The 23,777-nt window shown below is 35.0% G+C and overlaps 1 protein-coding gene across 1 annotated transcript; it reads right to left on the reverse strand.

Moving 5' to 3' along the window:
• Window positions 1-433: 433 nt before the first annotated feature.
• On the reverse strand, window positions 434-16,024 carry Oamb (Octopamine receptor in mushroom bodies). The gene is made up of 5 exons (XM_088046040.1): window positions 15,672-16,024; window positions 7,819-8,055; window positions 6,311-6,521; window positions 3,338-4,040; window positions 434-1,111 (listed from the first exon to the last, which is right to left on the reverse strand). The coding sequence occupies exons 1-5, from the start codon at window positions 15,933-15,935 to the stop codon at window positions 919-921; spliced, it is 1,608 nt and encodes a 535-aa protein (XP_087902166.1). The 5' UTR covers window positions 15,936-16,024; the 3' UTR covers window positions 434-918.
• Window positions 16,025-23,777: the final 7,753 nt, after the last annotated feature.

Raw genomic sequence — 23,777 nt, forward strand, 5'->3', positions numbered from 1 at the left:
GTATATCCACCACTATAAATCCTCGCGTTGTATAATCGTCACGCTCGGGATTATAATTATTGTAGTCAAGCTAAGTAGATAATGTACTATTTTAGCTGATATTTTAGTAATGCCCTACAATACCATGACACATTATTTCCAATAAAATTATAGCGTCTCTTTACTATTATTGTTTCAGCTCCGACAATCTCGTAATAAAGTTAGAGTTGGAAGCTCCATTTCTTCCGTAACTGTGATATATCCAATTAATTTAACACTGTTTTACAACGCGTGTAATTTAATTAACAAGAATGCAACAATAGACGTTCTGTAATCTGAGTAAGGTTGATAGAGAGAGTGGCGTCATGTTCGTACATATTTATTTAGACTCTTACATTGAGAATACATTTGAACACTTTAACAAATATGGAATTATAATTATGATATTAGGCTCCAAGAATTTACATTTGTTCCACTCTATGTACAGACAAATAACATCTTAGACATCGATCAGATGAGTAACAATTAAAAAACTAACATTTGGCTACGAAACACAGCCTTTATTATCGGTCGAAATGTCCAGAGATGAGATGGAAAACGCTTGAAAATGAAAAAACGATTGTGCGATGATTCCTAAATATAAGAGACTTTCCATGGGTACCATGGCGTGTCTTTTTAACACTAGAATTACAAATAGTTAAGTCGTTAATCTTTCCCTCTCCAAAAATGAATGAACAATTAAATTTAAGTTAAATGCTACATCATTTTTCACTGGGAAACTAGATCTAGTTTGTTCTCTTCCTTTCACAGCACATCTTCGCTTTTACCAGGGCGAAGATCAAACATTCTTCGTCAGCCGTACATACACATGGCTACTTTGAAAACCGAGTCTTTATCCAGGTACACTTGTGAGACAGGTTGACGGCCTTTTCGACTACGTCACCTTGAATCGGAGGGATCTGCACCGGGATCACTGTCATCCCCTAAAGAGTTACCTTGTTCGTGCTGTTGCACGTTGTAACTCGGAGATCGGAATTGTCTACCCTGAAGTTGGGAACCGTCGGAACCGCGTCTTCCGGTTACTTGTTTTCGTTTGCAGAAGCACTTGCAGATGATACGCTTGAATGCGAATCTGGAAGGAAGAGACGTTGAAAGAGAAACAAGCAAAAACTGGAAAAAGTTGGGAATTGCAGAGTTTGCTCTTTGTCGTTTCAGCGCTGCAAGCAATTTTTTATCAACGTCTCACGCGGAAAAATTTATCTCCGATTGTCTTGGATTGTTAAATCAAGTTTACCCGACAAGTTATTGGGGGATGAAACCTCGAAACTTTACTATCTATTCATTCATTGCTATGCATAGTTTTGAACTCTTGTTCTAATAAATGATTCAAATTTTCAAATATCCTGAATTTCGGATTACGTAATCTGGACGTCAGGAATTAACAATTCAAAGGTGTCGGAGTTTAGGAGATTGAACTCCCAAGAGCTCAAACTCCCAACCAATTTAAGATTACCAATTCGATAAACTTAGCAACAAGTTTTTTTGGCTATAATACTGAAGACGATAAAAAGGCGCCCGTGTTATCAGTTATCTAGTTATTATACATCATTTCACGCAGAATTTTTCGCAGATTCCAAATCTTGGATTTAAATTCAGATCCGACAACAAATAACTGAGTTATGGCCGATCAAAGTTTCGGATAGTTGATTTTCATTTTTCCTGATTTTGCAAGTTAAATATCTCGGAAACTATTAGAGATATTGAGATGCGGTTCGCGCCATTGTTTTTCTTGGCTTATTTTACGTTAGAAAATGTACTCAAAAGCCCAAAATTCTGACTGAATCGATGAAAATTCAACATTTTTTTTATTTTTCGCCATAAGTCGTAAACTATTTGTCCGATCGACCTCAAATTTGGCCAGTATATAGACCTCGACCTCCTCTTTTGATTGATGTAGAACACAAAGGTATTAAACGTTGTTTCCATTTTGAAAACATTGATTGAAAATCACCCTAAAAGCAAACTTAACAAATTTGGATCTCATTTTACGCAGAATGTCACGCTGAATCCAAAAACATAAAATTTTTTGAATTTTCGTCAACAAATAACTGAGTTATGGTCGTTTGAATTTTTGGGTTGTCGCCAGAGGGCCAAATTTTTCAAGGTTCAAAACAATTCGTGCTCAATATCTCGGAAACTATTACAGATATTGAGATGCGGTTTGTGCCATCGTTTTTCTCGCGATTTTTTACATAAGAAACAATTCTTTTATTTTTCTACAGTCGAAATTTGCAAATTTTCGCAAAAATTCATGACTAAAACTATGCAAACTTTTGATATCGATATTTCGCTTATTTTTTGGAGTAAACTAAAGTTATTATACATCAGTGTACGCAAAATTTTACGCAGATTCCAAATCTAAGATTTAAATTTAGATCCGACACCAGATGACTGAGTTATGGCCGACCAAAGTTTCGGAAAGTTGATTTTCATTTTTCCTCATTTTTTGTAATTTTTAAAGTTAAATATCTCGGAAACTATTTAAGATATTGAGATGCGGTTTGCGCCATTTTTTTTTCGGCTCATTTTACTTTAGAAAATGTTCTCAAAAGCCCAAAATTCAATAGTCGATTTTTCGGGAAAAAAAATTCTGACTCAAACGATGAAAATTTTTCATTTTTTTTAATTTTTGGCCATAACTCGTAAACTATTCGTCCGATCGACCTCAAATTTGGCCAGTATATAGACTTCGACCTCCTCTTTTGATTGATGTAGATCACAAAGGTCTTAAACGTGGTTTTCATTTTGAAAACAGTGATTGAAAATTACCCCAAAATGACCTCTTCAAAACAGTTTTTTTCCAATGCCTCATTTATTTATTAAGCAAACTCAACAAATTTAGGCTCAGTTTACGCAGAATGTCACGCTGAACCCAAAAACATGAGAATTTTCAATTTTCGTCAACAAATAACTGACTTATGGTCGTTTGAATTTTTGTTGTTGTTTTGTTTGTTTATTTTTTGGTTGTCGCCAGAGGGCCAAATTTTTGAAGGTTCGAAACAATTCGTGCTCGATATCTCGGAAACTAATTCAGATATTGAGATGCGGTTTACGCCATCGTTTTTCTCACGATTTTTTACATAAGAAATAGTTCTTAGATTTACGAAAAGTCGAAAGTTGCAATTTTTTGCAAAAATTCATGACTAAAACTATGATATCCATATCTCGCTTATTTTTTGGAGTAAACTTTAGTGTTATTATCACCCGATAAATTCCCGTTGTTTTATTTCGTCTGGCAGCGTAATTCTTGCGTTTAATGCCCTGAAACATCCGCACTTTCACTACGAGAATATATAACCTGAAGTCTTTGGAGAAGAGAGCATAAATCAGCGGATTTATCGCACTGTTGCAGTAGCCCAACCAGAAGAGAATCGAGAACACCAGCGAATGAATACAATCCTTGCAGAACGCCCGCACTAAGTACATGGTGAAGAAGGGAAGCCAACAGAAGATGAATCCTCCAACGATAATCGCAAGCGTCTTCGCGGCTTTCGTCTCCATCCTGAATCTCTTCACTTGCGCTTTAATGTTCCTCTTCCCCATTTTCCTCGAGATCATTTTTCGCCCAGCTTCATCACACGCGCTGGGACTCGGACTCGGCGCTCTTTCTGTGCTTTCGCAGCTGCTGGAGCGCCGCGACGCCCTCCGTCGCGAACTTAACCTATGAACTCTCAATTGGTTCTCTCGTTTATGGAGAGCCGCCGCGTCTTTCCCGTTAACGGAATAATGCACGGCGTATGTCGTCGGCGGCGGTGTCGTCGGAGTCACTGCCAGAAGATGCGGATTTTGGGGCGGCGACAAGTTGTCGCTGGAAGGATAACTAACACTGATTTTTACTCTTTCGTGTTTCGCTCGGGTGGAAGGACTAGGGCTCACACTACTTGTAGTTGTACTATTACTGCCGTTACTGTGAGGTGAGCCGTGGTGGCGCTTCGTGGAGGAACCCCGACCACGGTGGATGCGGAGGGTGAGACGTTGTTCGTCGAAGCGGTTCCGAGAACCTGGAAAAAAACGATTTTTTTTATTTCAGGCATTGATATACAGGATTCAAGAATTCCGAGCGCAATCAAAAGTTTTAGTCTGGACGTAGTTTGTAGTTATCTCAGCGGATTGTTCACTTTGTTAGAGTTTCGAGAAACTAAAAGTACATGTTTTCTTATCGTTTCTTTTGAATGGAATCTGAACAAGTTTCGAAGTATTAGCATTTGGAGATTGCTGCGCTGATGTATTTATGGACGAATTTTAGTTGAGAAACGGTTAGATGGGTTTTAAATGTGACGAGGAGGAGGAAGTTTTAGTTTCCAAAAATTACACTATACGGAATTTTTCCTGCAGAAAATTCAAGAAAATCGTAGTTTAAGTTTGTTTAGGAAATTCTTCAAAGCTGTCATAATTTAAAAAGTCAATAACGTTAATTAAAGCATCTCAACAATGAAATGAAAAATTGCTGTCTGAAGTAATTTCAATTTAACTAAGAAGTTCCTTTGAAAATATTTGCAGTCTGGAAGTCTAGCTAATAGGGAAAAATCTTTTAGAACAAACTTTAAATGCCCTCAGAAATACTAAATAAATTCCCTTTGCGCCTGTCATAAGCGAATAGATCCTTCCTTTAATTACCAGATGTTATTTTAGCGCAAATTATTCGTTTTGTTAATTATCGTCTCTGCTCAAAGTCGGTTGATGTTGCAGTAGGTTACGTTTCAAGCGAAATTTAATGTTTAGTTTAATTAGGCGATGTAAAGGGCTGAAATAAATGGATGAAAGCGTCAGGTTGACAACCACGGGGCAAGTTTGAGGTGGTTTTAGATTTCGATTTCCATTTGTCTTCTGCGGAAGGTGCGAAAAAATGCCCCAGATAACGTTATCTAATTTGATTTTAACAATGCTTAGATTAACCCAAATCTCAAACTTCCGCATTGATTTCTTTATAAGCTCTCCGTGAAAATCGCGGGGACTTAATGGAAATTCGCGTCGATAGGAGACGACGTTAACAAATTCGGGCGTCGCACTTTCTTTCGTTGATAAATACGTTCGGAGAGATTTTTGTTTGCGGTTTGTTTGGAATGGAACAAAAGAGTAATTTATGATAACGGTAAATGGAGGAGATTTATAAATTAAAAGAACTTGGGGAAACGAGGTTTTACTAACTACCTCAACCGATCTTGATTAAGTATTCTACGAAAATCAAACGAAGATTTGCTCAACGTTTTTGGGACAAGAATCACGATTTTACTAATGAGAAGCTGCTTCTTGCTATGTAAAGCTATAAAAAGGGAGTTGATAATTTTTCGCCGACTCTTTTTTATTCTCAGTTTACATGGCGAATGAACAGGTTTTTTATTAAGTTCATTTAAATTTTTGCGGGGTACATCTGGTTACGGGCGTTATTTAAGTTCCCTAAATTTTGGAAGCGAAATAAGTTCAACGGAATTATACGGAATTTCTGCCTCGGTGCTTTAAGAGTCGTATTACGGCATTGTTTTTCAATTGTTTACGATGAAATACGAAACTTTTTAAGCACGGTTTTGTGGGTTGGTAGTTCTGGCAAGCGCTTGTCAAAACTATGAGATTCATCCAATAATAAACGTCATTTGATGACAGCTGACAGTTGAATGACATTTCATTACTTAACTGTTCTGAGAAAATGTTCTTAAATGGAAACTTCAAATTGATTTTCTAAAAATAACAAAAAATTAATAAACTATTTAGTTTGTTTGTAGACACAATAAAAATAAAGTTGGAGATACGTGTAAATATTTGTAAACACTTCACCTTTTTAGTTGAGTTAAAGAAACTTTTGTTTAGGTACAAGTCGAAGTGAAACAGCGAAACAAAAAATCAATATCCCAAACTCCCGAAAATAAAAAACGCAACTTTTACTTTGTGACAAGTTTATTACCTCCCTTAATACCAGATATCCTAAACCTACAAACCCCAAAAGTCACATTATTGATTATCGCCCCAGTAAATCCAAGACACCTCAATAATTCACCGATATCGTTCCTCGGCAAAAAATCATTTAGATTGACAGTGATCTCAACCGCTCAACTTCTTGATGGTCTGAGCGAAACCTTTCACGACTCGAACACAAAAACCTACTTTAGTGATCGGAGAAGCAGTTCGATAGAGAGTAAATAATGCATAAGTGGAAGCAGTCCATCCAACATTATTGCATCGTGAAAGTTTTAGCAACTGTTGCTTGAATTACACGCGATAATTAAGTCATGTTGAAGGTGCAGGAAATGGATCTATAAATAAAGTCGGTACGAACCTTTGGTCGTTCGGAATCCTTGGTTAATTGCTCTTGTGGTCCTTACGGCGGCTCGATAAATCCGCCAGTAAAAGAAGAGCATAACAAACATTGGGATGTAAAAGCTACCAAGAGCCGAATAGACGACGTATCCGGCTTCATTAGTGAGTTCGCACTTCCAAGGACAGTGATGCTCTTCTATTTGAGTTGTGTTACTTGCTTCGTTTTCAGTCTGAAATAAATCGAGACGATTTTCAGAAATGGTGGATGCGCCGGGTTGGATTTTTCGTATTCTAACATTACATGAGGATTAATCGCGCATCACTAAACGTGTTTAAAAGTTTCCGTCCGCGGCGCAAATCTACACAAAATCTGAAACTTTTAACATAATCCTCGCTTTATAAACGGAACCGTACACCACCCAATAAAATCTCTTTCACGTCACCGCATTTCTTGTTCTCATCTAAACCGAAAAAGACAAGTTTCATTTATAAAAACTACGGTTTCAACAACTGCAATAAATTATTCATTCCAACCACGAGGATACAAAAACAGTTCGTTTCGCTATTTCCTCTTTTTTCCGGAGGTCAGAACGAAAATAATCGTTTCCTTTACATAAAACTGGAAACTCACGTAACAACATATTCACAACAAAAAGCAATTATAAGCAAAATCGAAGTTGCAGAGTCGGTGGATTTTTATAACCTCGACAAATTTAAAGTCACGAAATGCAATTACAACGCTTCGTGTTTCGTTATGGCGTTTTTATTGTGAGATTATAAATTGGGTAAAGGACCATATTTGCACGATCGAATGTGGAATATTGGATATATGACAGGGTCTGTCGGACCATTATGTTCGATTTTCGGGGGTAATAGGTGTTTGGAGAGTGATGTAGTGTCTATAGATTTTCTTGCTCGTAAAAAGGATACTTTTCAGGGTGGAATATACATGCAAGATTTGTAGAACAAGATCCGCGGAAAAATCACAAAGAAAAATTCACCGTTCATCCAATTATTTCAAAACGTTAATTTAATACGGCAAAATGTGAAATAAATTCCGTTTTAAATTATTTTTTATTTTAGAAATTTACGGTCAAATTAACTCCCAGTTGTTTGTTACACAACCATCATTCGACTAAATTAAACGTAAAACTTAATAGCCGTCAGGTATTTTTTTACATTGTTTTTATGCTCCGCTTGTTTTTAACCCAACCAAAAGTTCCATTGTCGATGAAATTTTACCCCCATTTATTTCGAACACAAAGAAACATTTTTAAGATCTTAAGCTGTTGACTGCCGTAATCAATCAAAACATAAGCAAGTGAATAATGGCTTCCGTGGAAAAATTGGAAAAACAAAACAAACCGAATTAAAAAAAGATCAGTTTAATCGCATCATAAGTGTGTTAGCTTAACCTGTCTTTTGTTGTTATTCCAAACAATACGTAAATGGAATTTTAAATACGACGTTGGTTGGGGGAAAACCCGATCGATCGAGGTGTTATTGAAGGTTACGAGAAATACTCACGTCACTGTCTTTCCAACCGACTAAAGGCGGAAAACAAATCACGAAGCTCAGCACCCATAAGCCAGCGATGAGCATTTTGGCTCTGGAATGGGACATTATGCTAGGGTACGTGATGGGGCGAGTTACGGCGACGTAACGGTCAAGTGAGATGGCGCAGAGGTTGAGGATGGATGCTGTGCACATCCAGACGTCGAGAGCGAGCCACATGTTGCACCAGACGTCGCCGAAAATCCAGACCTGGAAAGCGGAAATTAACTTTTCAGACTGCAACGTTCGGACAATTATCGAGGACACAAATATAATAAGAGGAATCAATGGCTTGTTATGACCGATATTAACTTTATTGATACAATCTCGCTCTGAAACAGCGTCACAAGAAAGTTTCAGCGGCTCGCCCGGCGCATCCACCATTTCTGACCATGCCAAATTTAATTAGTTTTTTATTTTTTATGTAGTGGTAGCACTGTTTTTTACGCTTGATACAACAAATACATGTTTGCGGAATCAAATTTATAAAATATATTTGATTTTTTTCTTTGAATTTTTAAGAATATCGTTTCTTAGGTCTTGAAATTACACTTTTTGGAAAAAAACTTGTACCTCCTAGAGAAGCAATTTTTCATTGTAAAAGCAATCAGATGCAATGTTAAATAATAAAATCCTTTCAGTACGACCGTTCTGCAAATGTTTTCATAAAATCCGCAGTGTTTATGAATGTTGGAGCAGCATCTGTCTGCCGGCACATGAGCTGACAGTCTAAACCGCCTTGAGCTTGGAAATTTTTCCTGTACCTAACCAGATAAAAGTGCGATTTATCTAATATCTCGTTGAAAAGCCGAACATCTCCTTTTCGTCACATTAACCTTGTTAAGTTGTAAAAAGCTGCCGTCTCGCCGCCTCCATTGAATGTCGCCAACATCAAACAACCTCCCCAATTTCCCTTCTCATTAGCACCGTCTTCCATAAATTAAATACCTTTTAAAGCGTCTCGGTTCGTTAATCCCGCGCGAAAAAATCAACAAAATCGAAAGCTCATTCTGTAAATATGCAACCAGTGATGCATCAAGGTGCACTCGAGCTTTCTATTTTTATTGATTTTTCGGTCCATATTCCAGTTCCGTTATATTTAACGGGTAATTTCGCAACATTACTTTTAATTTATGATAATTTAATTATGTAGTTTCAGATCAGTACGAGCGCAAATAAGCTCGCTTTTAAAACAGGCTAAATCGAGCTTTGAGACAGAATTACAAAAATATTGTCTTAGTTGGTAGTTTTTTGCTGAATCCCACCGTTGTTAATTTGACGAAAGAGCCGATCAGCCAGCTCCGTGCGCCTTAAATTAATTTCTCTGGCAATAATAATTTCTTTGAGTTTTGTCTGATTCGATTTAATTAAAAAGGAAGCACCCGTCGGCTTACATTTAATTTTCTACAAGCTCTCGGAATGAAACTTGTGGTGAACTTGATGAAATTAAGTAAAGCTTTAAATTTATCTTTTAATGTTGTTTACTGATGTTCCGTTTATTCGGAGTTCTCGACGTGGCTACAAATTTACTTTAATTGGGATTCCTCTCGCCGGGATTGACGGAAACGCGATTTTTAGAAAAAATAGTCTAAAACACACATCAGAAATGCACCGCTCACAAATTGGGAACGTCTTATACTCTAAGAAATCTAATTATTTAGAAAAATTTTGCATTTTTTATATTTTTAATTTGAAACTTGCGAAATTTGGAGGAGTTACTAGTTTAGACCTGTTTAATCACTAAACTAAATATCAAAATTTTCGAGCGAAAAAATAGCTTTTGGAAATGTTCGTTTTCGTTCAAACCAAAAAGCGTTGGTATAATTTTTACTAAATTCTCGTAAGATTCATTTAAAATTTGTTCTAGTTTTCTTTAGATTCTGTCAAAATTGTTAGCACTCCAACCTAAATTTCTCGTAACTTTGCTTTAGATTTCGCTAAAATTCTCCCTAATATGTAATTGGCATATTTATAATTTTTATTTTTTTTTGTTTTTCTTGTCTTTACTTTATAGTTTTATTTACATTTGAATTCTCTCTATCTGTAGACCCTTTGGATTCTCTTTAGTGTCGGACTGTATTCTCAAAATCTGTTGAAATTTTCAAGATTCTTTTTGGATTTTCTTAGATTGTACATAAGTTTTCTTTGAATTTTTTTAGATCTTTTTTCTAGATTGTTTCTGTCTTTTCCCAAATTTTATAAATTGGCTTCTCTTTAGTTTTTCCTCTTTGTAATATAGCAATAATATGTATTTATGTTTTATAATTAAAGTCTTAAAAGTCTCGAGCGTCACGCTTATTCTATGTATGTATGACTCCGTTCTATTTGTGGCAACATGTGCTTAACAATGCCTAATTATTCAAATTTGGAACATGCCGACATGGTTCTGCTTTACGGGGAATCTGGTTGTGCATAATTTCGCTGGGGGTACAACATTTCCGAAATGTGCCAAACGCCCATACTAAAAAAACCGTACAAACGTTTTCGTAAATTCGATCCATAAATGTTTGACATCAAACGACTTAAAAAATCTGCAAAGCCGCTGTAATAAAAACCGTTGTCTTTTCGTGTTCGCCGCCCTCATAACTTCCACTTCATTACGTTTGCCGTAAAATATAACCCGATACTTTACCACCGTTATAAATCATACGACAACTTACAACAACATAAATCTCGATGGAAAAAATACTTTTATTTAACAATAGGACACTAACGAGCTCTCACTCTGAATCGCACCCTCAACAAAAAAAAAGACAACAATCACAATTTCCATTGAAAATAGAACGTCTGAGTAATTCTATTAGCAGCGTAACGAAGGCATTGTTCCCACGAAAATTGGATAAAAATGGCACTTAAAGTGCTATCAAATAAAATGACAGGCGATAACATGTTAAAACTTTGCCGCTTTTATGGGAGGGGAATTATTAAAAATTTCATTAGTTTTCAAATCACTGAAAGTTTAAGCAGCGTAGGCGCGTCGTCTGGAATTGAAAATACTGAAATCGCTCAATTTTGAATAATCCTAGTGAAAATTTAACACGACACTGTCGCTTCCTATAAATAGTCGAAAAGTTGGAATTTTGCAGATGAGGCTTTGGGAACTTTTCCAATAAGAATCTCCCAGATTCTTCACGATAAATTTAACATCAATTGGAAACAGACTTTCGAGGTTGCACGCAGCGAAATTCTCTATGAAAGAGGGTGAATTTTTAGTAAGAAACTCATTGGTGTGTCAAGATATAAGTGATTTATAAGCAAATATTATATTTGCGATAAAATATGGCATTTACGAAATAGAAACGCCACCTCTACGTGCGTCATGCATCATCGAATTGAAAGTTTTTGCCTTTAGCAGCTGTTGCACGAAAGCGATTCATTATTTATCAGTGCTGGGAAAATTTCGAGAAATGAAATCGGAGATGGGGGCTGAAAGATAAGAGGCTATAAAATAATGGGTGCTGTTGCTTAAAATTCTTCGGATTTGTCGGGAAATGGTGGATGCGCCAATACGTGCGCATTTTATTATTTTCTCGCACGAAACGAGTTCATAATTTCCGATTTTCTCTTGGAAAGTGTCCTTTGCTTCTCTTATTTTTCGCATGTTATCACAAGAAACCGAGAGAAAGCAAAAATTTCGCCATCATTAGCTTAATTTTATCAATTTATCAAAGTTTCGTGATCTCGCACTATAAATTGGACCTTGCGTGATTTCAGCAAAAAAGCGAAAAATTTCCATATCGCGCTCTTGACCCAAAACCCCAACAAAAAGAAGTCGGAAGTTGATCCTGTTGCTCGATTTATTCTCGTCATCTCTTGATTTATTGTTCAGGGATTAAAGCTTAATCCGTTAAATAAACAAGACGTGAAAAAGTCAGCTTGTTAGCGCTTCCACTCAAAATATCTATTTCTGTAACAGTCGTAAAAAAATTTATTAAGTGAAGAGACGGTTTTATTATACACAGCCTTCGGTTGTAATTTGGAGAATTATCTTTTTATTAGGTTGGCATGACATGCAATCGCAGTTGTTAGAACTGAAGTACAGATTAAAATATTATTAAATTATTTCTTGCACGGAATGCGCAAAAACGATTTTTTTGAATTTCTCGGATTTCTGGATATAGATTGCGAGATTAAATTTAAATGAGGACATTTGTAAATAAGGAATGAAGCGGTTATTTATAGGAGCGGTCGAGAGTATCGGAAAATAATTATTTCTATTGACGTGAACCATCGATCGTGTAAATAAATGATGATTATTTTTGATACATGTGAAAAAAAAAACGCTGAGTTTATTGACATTGGCATTATCGACGTTCAAATTAAACATCGATTGGAAGTTATTACAACTTAGATTAGAAAATAATCCTCCTGTTTGGCGTGTCAACAAGACAAAACTAAATTTCATGTAGTTGTGATCCAACAAAAGCGGAATTTAATTAATAAAATTGATTGAATCGCCATTAGCATTAAAAAATCATTGAAATATTAACCAAATAAACTTTTGACTTTCCATTATATCAATTTCGAAGCTGAACTTTATTCACTTTGAGTATCAGCGTAATTAAACGGCAATATTACAATCAAAGTGCGGGTGCGGGTCGATATTTACGTTGAAAAAATCTCATCTGCTTATTAAAGCCCGAGTCATCCTAATAATAAACATCGAAATGGAAAAAATAGGTGAAATTAACGAGTTGCGATGAGCCAGCGAAAAATGACATGGGGAGCGGGCTTTTAATTTAATCGAGACTATAAAGTTTTCACGTTTCAGAGGAATAATTACGTTTTGCGTCCCGGGGGCCATTATTCTATTACAGAAACTTTTTGCCTAGTGGTCTAAAGTTGTTGAAATATCGTACTCGTTCGAATATAAGACAAATCTTTGTTTGTGCCGAAACGAGGTTTCTTAAAGCTTTTTCTTGCTAAAAAATTTAGATATTTGGTGTAGTGAATAAACAGATCTAAAGTAGTAACTTCTCCGAATTTCGCTATTTTAGAGTAAAAATTGTCTAAGTTATGAAATTTTGTACTGTACCCTAAAATTTGTTTGTACGAAATCAAAAATTTTTAAAAGCTCTCTCTATTGTTCGAAAATTTTGAAATTTAGACTAATGAATAACGAGATTCAAAGTAGTAACTTCGCCAAATGTCATTATTTTGGAGTTAAAACTATCAAAGTTATGTGCTTTTGTGCGCCACCCTGAAAATTTTTGGATTATCGAAATCAAAAATTTCTAAAAGCTCTCTTTTTTGTCCGAAAATTTAGATATTTAGTTTAGTGATTAACAGGTCTTTTCTTGCTCGAAAATTTTGATATTTAGTGTAGTGAATAAACAGGTCTAAAGTCTAACTAACTCCTCCAAATTTCGCTATTTTTGAGTTACAACTGTCTATGTTATGGAATTTTGTATGGCGCTCTGAAAATTTTTGCTATGAACGAAAACAAAAATTTCTAAAAGCTTTCCTTCTTGCTCGAAAATTTTGAAATTTAGACTAATGAATTCCACTATTTTTGAGTTAAAACTGAAACTTCATAATCAAAGAAAAATATAGAAAATCTAAAGAAAAAATGAAGAGAATGAAATTCCAAAGAGATTATCAAACAGATCCGAAAAATGGTCTATACAATCGAAGAAAAATACTAAGAGAGTCTGGAAAATCTAAAAATGATCGAATGAGAACAGTTTCTAAAAATTCCTTTGAACCCAAAAAATTCAAATAGGTAGTAAATCAAAAGAGACACAAAACAAGAAAGTAAAATCTTCAATTAAAGAAATTTAATTTAGGTTTAATATATGAAGAAGCAAAAAAAATTGAAAATGATCTAAAGATAGATGTAAATAAAACGCAAAGAAAATCTGAAAAAACAAAGATTCTTTAAAATCTAAAGAATCCCTATCTATATTTTTTAATCATTGAAAGTTGGGCAATCTACAGAAAATTTAATCTAAAGAAGGATTTAGAAAAATCTAAAAGTAATGAAGAAAAAATCTGCAGAGGATTAAAGAGAATCTAGAAATTTTAACGAATCCATAAAATTAAGCTGGTGATGGAGACATTTTTGCGATCTCTCGGGCTCTTTAGAACGATGTCTGCGCTATCGTGATAACATGCAGAAAATAGGAGACGCAAGGGAGACTTGGTTCAAGAACAAAGAACAGGAAATCGGAAATTATGAGCGGTGGGTGCACAATTTGGAAAAAAGTCGCTTCCATTCATTCATTCGTTGCATGCGGGAAAATAATATGTTCACGTACTCATGGCGCATCCACCATTTTTCAACATAAGCAAATTGTTATTAATTTTTTAAAGTAGCCGCCGCGGGCCTGAAGCGTTCTTAATTCGCCTTTGCCGTTAAGTGATACCTTCCGGATATCGTAATTAATAATTGAGAACCCGTTTCATCGAGAATGAAACAGGCACAAATTATTCCGAACAAACGAACCTTGTTCATCCTGAAAATGAAAAATCTCAGTGAAAACCTCTCATATTTTATTAATCCGTATATACCCAGCAATTTAGTTTTCCATCCGCTAAAAACCGTCGGAAATTAACGAAATCCCCGTTAATAACGCTTCCGCACACGTTAAACCACAACAATAAAATCCCGAGTTATTTTCGTCATAGTGTCGCTTTTCCAACTCTCTCCCATTGAGCGCTTTTTAATAACAGCGAGCTTTTGACGCAATCTTAGTTTCTATAAGATCGAGCGATACGCTTCCGCAAACAACTTGTTTGCGTTGTGTGCATCTGAAAGGAGCTGAAAAAATCCTGAAATGAAGCGCTGCTTTCCAACAGGTGAAGGATTTTCCCGAGCTCAAATTGCCAGACACGAATAATCACAATTTGTAGTTGTAATTAACTCAATCGCAAGTCGGGGCTGAAAAAGAAGGAGTGATTGAAAGCACGTTCCATCGACGCAGGATTAATGAGCTTTCACCGACACCTGCTACACTCTGTAGATGAAATTTGATTATGTAAATGCGCCGAGAAATGCTATTACAAGGATTTTTTTCTTGTTGGAGCTGCGGAAAAATGCAAGGAGCTTTTCGGTTTGAACGCAGCCAATTTATTTTTTACTACACTGTTTACGCGGGAAAGAAATTTAAATAAATAAGCAAATCGTATGAGAACTGCTCTAAACAACACAAAACAATTTACTTACACGTATCTCCGCTTTTATCTTTATATTGAATATTTTCACGTTCTGAACGAGAAGCTTTTAAATTTAGCTACATTATTTGAGGAAATGGAATAAGCAGGTGCTCGTAATGGAAATAAAGGAATACGGCGCTTGAGAAAAGTTTAAATATGAATGTAACTATTGTCATGTGCTGTTTTACGACTTTTATGTTTGCTTCGGTTTCGTGTTTTTGACTACGCTAGAAACACTTTGCAGATATTGAATTTTGTTTCATACGAAACGATATCTATTCCGTTTCAAACTGATTTCATTACAAAGAAATTCCGGTGAAAAGTGCAATAAATGTGTTTTTCCAGTTCCTACTAATAAAATGCTCGTTTTATGAAATATTAAATCTCATTATTAAAACAACAACTCAATAAAAATGTTTACAGCAACATTTTATTCACACTGCTATTGACAATAAATTTTTGTTGCTATTAGTTGCTAGTAGTAAATATCAAGAAAATCTCTGCAGGAAAAATGAAGTGTATTCAAATATTTATAAAATTTGCTTAAAATAGAAAATCAAGAGCGAATTGCAGTGTAAAATCTCGCTGCATAATGTAAATGCAAGAATTGGCGCATCCACAATTGTTGCAAAAATGTATTTCCCCCCCTAAGAATTCGTTGCCCTAATTACCTCAAAAACCTCCCACGTAGCAGAAAAGGGCAAAACAGCAACTCCCACCAGTAAATCGGCGACCGCCAACGACACAATAAAAAGATTAGTAACGGATCTCAACTTGGACGAACAAAAAACCGCAGCGATAACAAGACAGTTGCCGACAATGACCATAACATTGATGAGCGCGAGCACCGACAGCGACAACAAAAGTCTGGGTTCCCCCCAATTGACATCTTCCAAAAGTGCCGCACACGCGGACGCATTTAGTGGAATTCGCATCACATTAGCACTTTTTCTTTCGGTTTGAGCACCAACATCTTCAACGACGTTAAATCGACCGAATCACAGACATTCTCCACAGGAAATTATTTACAGCGATAATCTCGTTATATCCGTCGTCGTTTCCATAATGCGTTTGGCTGCTTGTTTAGCCCGAGACCTCATCTTCTTAATTGGAGAAGCCTGAAACAGATAATGAAGTAATTATTAGTTTTTTAGCAACATTTTTCCCCAGTATGGAGTTTATTCATGCGCTCTTATCTCTTGGATGCTGTTCAAACATATACTTTTTAACGAAATAGCTGATTTTAGATAAGTTTTCATCGAAATTACGGAAATTTGCTGCATGCAGCAGCTTCCATGCAATCCGTTATTGCGTAACTATTTTTTATTTAAAAATTTATTCTGCTTCTCCAGTGAATTTACAAATAATTTTTTGTTCGTTTAAGAAAAAGGTAATGATGATCAACTACAAGGTGTTTATAAATGTTTGTAGCATCAAGGGTGGCTATGAAATGTTAAAGAAATTTGCCGCTCATTACAAATGTGAGTTTCAGTTTTTCAACTGACATTTGCAGTTAACCTCAAACATGGAGTAAAGTAAGTTTTGAGAAATAAACTGTTAGTTGTGGTTTAAAACCTGAAACTAAAAAACTTGGACACAAAACCGTAACTAAAACGTCATTGACGTAAGTAACATTATAAAAAAATTTCAATATAGTTATATTCGCTATGAAAACAAAGCGGCAAAATAGTGCATGACAGGAATTCCAAAGCCACCTTTTATGCTAGAAACATTTATAAACACCTTGTATGATATTACATATTAATCTCTTTATTGGAATTCAGTTGAGTTCGGACTTTTTAGAGAAGAGGGTCGTTTTGGACGGTGTTCAAACAGATAACTTCCCACCAAACAGCTGATTTCAGCCAAGTTTTGATCAAAATTACGGAAATTTTCCGTGAAATTTACGGACGGGACGCTCTTATTATGTCGGTAGTCGTAATTTTGTTAATATGATTTTCAAATTAACATTAATTCTTTGTAAGTGGATCTAAGTCAGCTTCCATGTAATCCGTGCCTGTTAAACTAATTGCTTTAAGAAAAATTAACGACTCCATTAGCTAATCGAAAGACTTAATTGCCGTTACAACTAAAAGGGTGGCAACACTGCGCTGGAGGTACTAAAAGCGAGGTTACTTAATTCGACTTTTATTCTGATTGAAGATTTTTTGCAGCAAAATTGAAAATTTTGCCCGGCGCATCCGCTATTTTTTATTATGCTACAACTCAATTAAATTCGCTATGAAATGAAATTAGCTCTTTATTTGAAGAATTGCGGTCACGTGCCGATAACAACTGAAAATTGTCGGAATTATTTATTTGTTTAACCATTTTGTGTTGTTTTTCGAGCCGCTTTTGTAAAAATTAAATCTCGTTGTCACGTTACACCTCGCTCGCATGTATTTACATTGCGCAAATTTTAAGTCTGAAATAGTGCAAATGCACAGTAGTCACGTTCCGACTAACGTGAAATGAGCTAACTTTGTTCGAAAAAGTACAAGTTGCAAACACTCTCGGTATAAAATTAATCGTAAAAATGAGTTGAAATCATCGATTTTTCTAACGTAATGGGTAAAATGGTGGATGTCCTACGACAGAAATAATAGTAAAACCAGCTTTGTCAGCTCTCGCTTTAAGCCTCGCTCCCAGTATCGATTAGTCTATTCTTCCAGTAATTAAAGCTCCTTTTGTTTCATTTAAATATTAATCTAATATTCCCATTTATGGAGCTTAGCCAAACAAAATCCGCCTAATAACTTCAGAGGCAACAATTAATCCGACTTGACTCAACCCCCGAAAAACTCCAACTGCACTGGAAAGAGAACTATTTTACTATTGATTTCGCGTTTGAACATTCATAATAGACCTCGTGCACACATGCATCGAATGACCAAAGTCGAGATGTTGCCGCCGCCGGGTTACTTTTACGACATGTATCGATTCCAATAATCTCAATTTTTTCCTTCCCCTGTTTATCGCACCTTTGCCTGATTAGCAACACGATCTATCGGTTTCATCCCTTGAGAATGTTTAATGGAGCTTTCGCTTCGGGGTGATCATGTTTCAACCACCGAGGGAAGCACCCCGACTAATAATTGGGGAAACATGTGATCATCCAATGTCTTAATTATTAATTTTTAGCGGAGAAAAATTTATTTCTAATTGCGGCTTTGTGTAAAACTTCAAGAAGCGGTGACTATAAATGAGTGGTTAATCAGTTTTTAGGGGAGTTTGGACGCTTTAATTATTTTTCTTAACATTTCGAGTTCGACAGTTGGGAGTTGTAATGGGGTCGTTAGATCAGAGGAGTATCATTTTTCATTAAAAGTGACACAGGGTGGTGGATAAAAAATGGAGCAGTTTGCGTGTCCCTAAAAGTAGTTTTTCGGACGGTATAAATTATATACATTCATAACTTTGTTCGAACTGGGTCACTGTCGAGGAAAATGACATATTATAATAACCGAAATTATGGTAGTTCAAGAGGTCGCCAAACTTAGAAAAATTAAAATTTTATCAGACAATACTTTTTACTTGTGTATTAATTATACCCCAATTTCCACGAAACTTTATTTAAATTTGAATGGTTTTCGTAGCGTTTAAACGTAAATATTTATTCAGTTTTAAAGACTAAATCTTTGACTTTTGACCCGCTGGAGAAAAACCGTCTGCCAATTTAAAATCACGAGCCAATTTTAGTTTAGAAATGACTTTCTACGGCTCCAGCACAAAACCTTGTTGGTTTCTGTATGTGCAGGTTTTATTTTTCGCTTTTTTTATTGACAATGTGTCTGCGAGACGAGAAAATTTCACACATTTCGTGCGTTTGAAAGAAAGTCATTTTAAGGAAATCTAAACTTTATTTTAATGCAGCTCTGTGATTGGTCATTTTTGATTTACACACGTGCGCCAAGGGCGTCATTTTGTCATTTTATGTGCAGATTAGCACGTATATAATTACAACTTCCATGTTCTTAAAACTTTTAAGGTGTATCCAAGCTAATTTCTTTCAAATCCTGCAGAATTCATGAATTTTGTTAATTTTTAGTTTAATCATCGCTCTGATGATGATAGCATTGCTATCGAAACGCGCGTCAGCATTTTTTGTCAAATTTGGTGTTTGGGGAATAAATTGTAATTTTGATAATTTGTCATGAATTTTGGTTTCTTATAAAATATATTTTTTTTAAATCATCTGTCCTGTATATTCTACAAGTTTTATGTAAGTTAAAAGAAGTAACCTCTGCAAAATTCGAATTTGTAGTGTAAAAAATAAATAATTTACGAACATGTTTTTGCAATTTAAAAAAAAAATTGAATTAAAATTTGTAAAATCCGCCCTGTATTTTTGATAATGTTGCCATTTGACAAGGTTAATAACTAAGTTGAAAGTAATAACTTCCGCAAATTTCAAATTTGTCATTACAAAAATAATCAGATTACGAATTTATCTTTGCAATTTTTACAAATTTTCTTTTTTTGTTAAACTAAAAATTTGTAAAATGTGTTGTATTTTCTACAATTTTGCGATTTGGTGAGGTAATTAATCAAGTTGAAAACAGTGATCTCCACAATTTTCAAACCTATAGTCCAAAAAATGATTAATTTACGAATAGATTTTTGCAATTTAAAAAATTAGCTTTATTTGTAAAGTAAAATTTTTTAAAACCAATCTCGAATTTCCAACAGTTTTGAAATTCCATGAAATTATTAATCAAGTTGAAGGTAGTAACCTCCGCAAATTTCAAATTTATATTCCAACAAATAATCGATTTACGATTATATTTCTGCAGGTATTAATTTTTTTTTATTCCTTTTAAACTAAAAATTTGTAAAATCTGTTCCATATTTCCAACAATATTGGAAAAGTTGTTAATCAAGTTGATAATCTCCACAAATTAAAAAATTGTAGGCCAAAAAATAACTGATTTACAAATATATTTTTTTAATAAAAAATGTTAAGTGCATAAAATGGGATTACACTCAAATAGAATGAAACATTTTATCCGCAACCCTGTTAATTGCAATGAACGCTTTAAATTAAATCGCAGAAGTGCCAGCAATGACAAAAATGTTAGCGGCCGAATTATTTTGAACATCAAAGTCATTTAATTGTAATAAATAGTATTTCATTAGTCACTTTTGACAAAGTTGATTTAACTCCATGACATGCGGGTACTCAAACGTGACACGACGTTACTTTATGTCTCTCTCGAGTATTAGGATACTTTATCTGTCTCAAATGAGTGAGTAATTTTTCAATTTTTTACAATTTCTCCTGTAATTACTCATATCAGCACAACACCTGCTTACTTCTTCAGTTCCCTTGTCCTTTAGTTTCTCATTTGAGATTTATAACACTGAAGCAAGCTTTCCAAGCCCAGTGGGATGCAAGCACCCACATATTGTGCAACTACATAAATCGCCCGTTATTTGGCGACCGAATTTTTTATCACAAATGAATAGTTTGGCTCGTTTCGTTATATGATTGAATTTTTCGCGAATCGTACAAAACAATGGCGTAGATGGGGGAATTGACACGGGCACTGATGTCAATCGAACCGAAATCATTTCCGTCGCTGTCAACCACAATCACGTACAAATGGCGCCTCTTGTATTGAAGAATCATTTATGACCACGATGGTATCGACCAGTGCATTAACACCGTATGCATTAACTTTTCATTAGCATATTGCGGTGCTTCAGATGAGAGCTATTTCGGACGGTTGAGGTTTTAGTTAAATGTGGCCACTTACGATGATGGTGCTACTAAGGTTTGTTGAGCTTGCGAGGAAATTTAAATAAAATGGGAGTTTGATGGAGAGAAAACTGAGTTAATGCGAATTTTAGATATACCTACGTTATATAAATGCGCCGCGTGAGTGGTTGCTGGTTTGATTAGATCTGCAAATATTTGATTTTAAAATAATATTTAGTTTTGGGATATAAATGTTAGTGATGGAACCAATAAATAAGCCCGATAACAATCACTTGAAATCGAGCTTTGTCGAAAGTACTGTAAAGCGCTCACGCAAATTTGAACAATAGATTGTTTTTAACAACAATGCGGAACACTGTTTGATTTGCAAAACGCTAATACCAAACTATAGTTAAAATTCATATTTCACTCATTTTACAACTACAAGGCCCACCTAAAACTAACAACTCCAATATCTTTGTTATTTACAACCGGATTTTAATGAGATCTAAAACCCAAATAAATAACAATATAAAAATGTAGTGAATAGATGGCTCCACAAGCAACTGTAAATTTTTGTACTAATGACAAAATGACCATCAGTTTATTGCTGATGCTCCTACAATTTGGACGTGACAGTTCTTGTTTGACATTCCCCAGAAAATGCGAAAGTTTAAAAAAAATCAGCACTGTGTAAATCGCTCTTCTAAACAACCAATGAGCGAGTGGCATTTTAAATTTGGCGCCTTTAAAAAGTTCTCTACGGGAAAAATGAGGTTTAAATCGTTTCAAGAAAACACATAAACTTTAGAGTAAATTTGTGGGTGTAAACCAGACTTCCCGTTTTTTAGGGAGAACAATTGAATGTGCTATTTTTGGGGTTAAAGCGTCGTCAAGGTAAATGTGATATTAACTAATAATTAATAAAAGATTTGTTCCAAAAGAGATTTTAATAAAGATTTAACAGGTGTTGTCAAATTTGCACAAAACGAACAAGCATGAATGAGTTTGGTTAGATTCGCCGCCTGTCATAGTTGCGTCAAGCAATGTTCCCAACTTTCGTTTTGTATATTTCCCTAGACCGGACACAATTTTTCCCTAAAATTTTTTATTTTCCCAAAATTAAAATTTTTGTTTTGGGTTTAGTAAAACCACGACATGCTGTATTAGTATTAGTTATTAATAATAGAGGAAGCCAAGAGTAAAACGAACAAATTTAATACTCCTGCTATGTCAGTTGATGACAGTGCGATACCAACCGATAAACACAAAAAAATAGTTTTCTGTTTTGGAGCCCTAGGCCGCGAAACGCCGTTATCCTGCCTTTTATGTCTCAAAAAATGTTAAAAAAGGACGGCGGCCTAAAAACAATTTATTTAACTTTCATATCAACACACACCATCTATCTCTGTTGGGGGTTTTTGGTTCTGTTGGATACACTGCTATTTATTTGACTGCCTTGATGTTGCATTAAATTTAAACTACTTTTTTAAGATTTAAAATAATAAATTTTAATTCCTTTTGTATTTGTGAGAAAAAAGAAAAAATGGTTCTAAAAAATATCAGTAATTGGCTTCAATATAAAATGCAAATTTTTCCCTAGAATAGAAAAAAAATTCTCTACCTCTCTAGATGCCTTCAAAATCCCCTAGACTAGGTCAATTTCTTTTACTGCTAACTGTTACCGATAAAAATTGCAAGTGCTGCCAACACTGCATTTTAATAATGATAGTAATGAGCTCTATGTTATCCTTTTACAAAACATAAAAATCAAATTATCTTCGATTTTTGCTAAATTTCTTTCATTTTTCTCGCACATAGTAAAATTCAAGTCGAATTTAAAACTTTAAAATTGAACTTTTGACATTTGAAATAGAAACGCCCATTTAGTTACCACTCTCGCCAACTGCCACGTTTAGGATTTTTTGTTTTCGCCAACCTTAGTAACTTTTATGTTTTCTAAATTGGTATTACGTAATTTTTTCTCCAGAGAATTTACCAATAACCAAATTATCTTCGATTTTTTGTAAATTTAATTCATTTTTCACGCACGAGTAAAATTTTAGTCGAATTTGAAACTTCTAAATTGAACTTTTAACATAAAAATTAGCAACGCCCATTTAGTTACCACTCCCGCCAACTGCCACGTTTAGGATTTTTTGTTTTCGCCAATCTTAGTAACTTTTATGTTTTGAGAATTAATTTTCCCCCAGAAAATTTATCGATTTACAAAAAAACAAACAATTTTCAAAAACATGCTAATCTGCACTGAGTATAACAATATTCTTGGGGTTTGATATCCCGCAGGAATTGCAGGAGTTTTAAAAATCAGCAGCTCGGCTAAACGACCAATCACAGATCCGCATTTTCAATTTGGCGCCTACAAAAAGTTCTCTGTAGGAAAAATGAGAAAAAGAAGCATCCTGCAAATTTTAGTAGATTCCGAATAAATCTAATGTTCGTTTTAAATTTCTAACAAATGGGTCTCCTTGCATGCGTTTTTTCCGCGCTGTCATCTGAGTCACTGCAGCTAATCTCAGCACAAAGCTTTTAATTAGTCACGAGTTTGTCAATTGCCGGAGAATTCCACCCTCGAATCTTCGAATTATCTCGTAATTGCACGAAAGCACTTAAGAAAAAAATCAGCATTTACCGTTTTATTTTTATTTAATGGACAAAGCGATTTCTTCGGAATAACGAAGCGATGTAGTCAGGATAAAACTCTCAAGATCAGCGATAATCAAGACGTGAATAAAGTTGGAAAGTGAGTTTCGAAGCAGGAAATTCTCTCAAGTTTCGACCAAGTGCAGTATTGATTCACGCTAGCAAATATGTTTAATGATGTTTAGTGACATTTGAACTGGGGCACGTAATTTTGATTTCCAGAACGTCATTAGCACGGAAATGTGGAATTTAAAACTCGCTTCGTTCAATATTCTTCGAGGGCTTGAAGCGAGGAGTTTCTTAGAAATCCGATGCGGAACGAATCGAATTATGAAAACACTAAGCCACTCGCGACAGATCACTGGATTTTGCGATTGGAGTTTTGGAGAAAAATGGAAGAGGGATCTTACAAACA

This window comes from Gnatocerus cornutus, chromosome 9, assembly GCF_029298725.1.
Source record: "Gnatocerus cornutus isolate USDA-ARS CGAHR chromosome 9, icGnaCorn1.1, whole genome shotgun sequence".
Lineage (NCBI taxonomy): Eukaryota > Metazoa > Arthropoda > Insecta > Coleoptera > Tenebrionidae > Gnatocerus > Gnatocerus cornutus.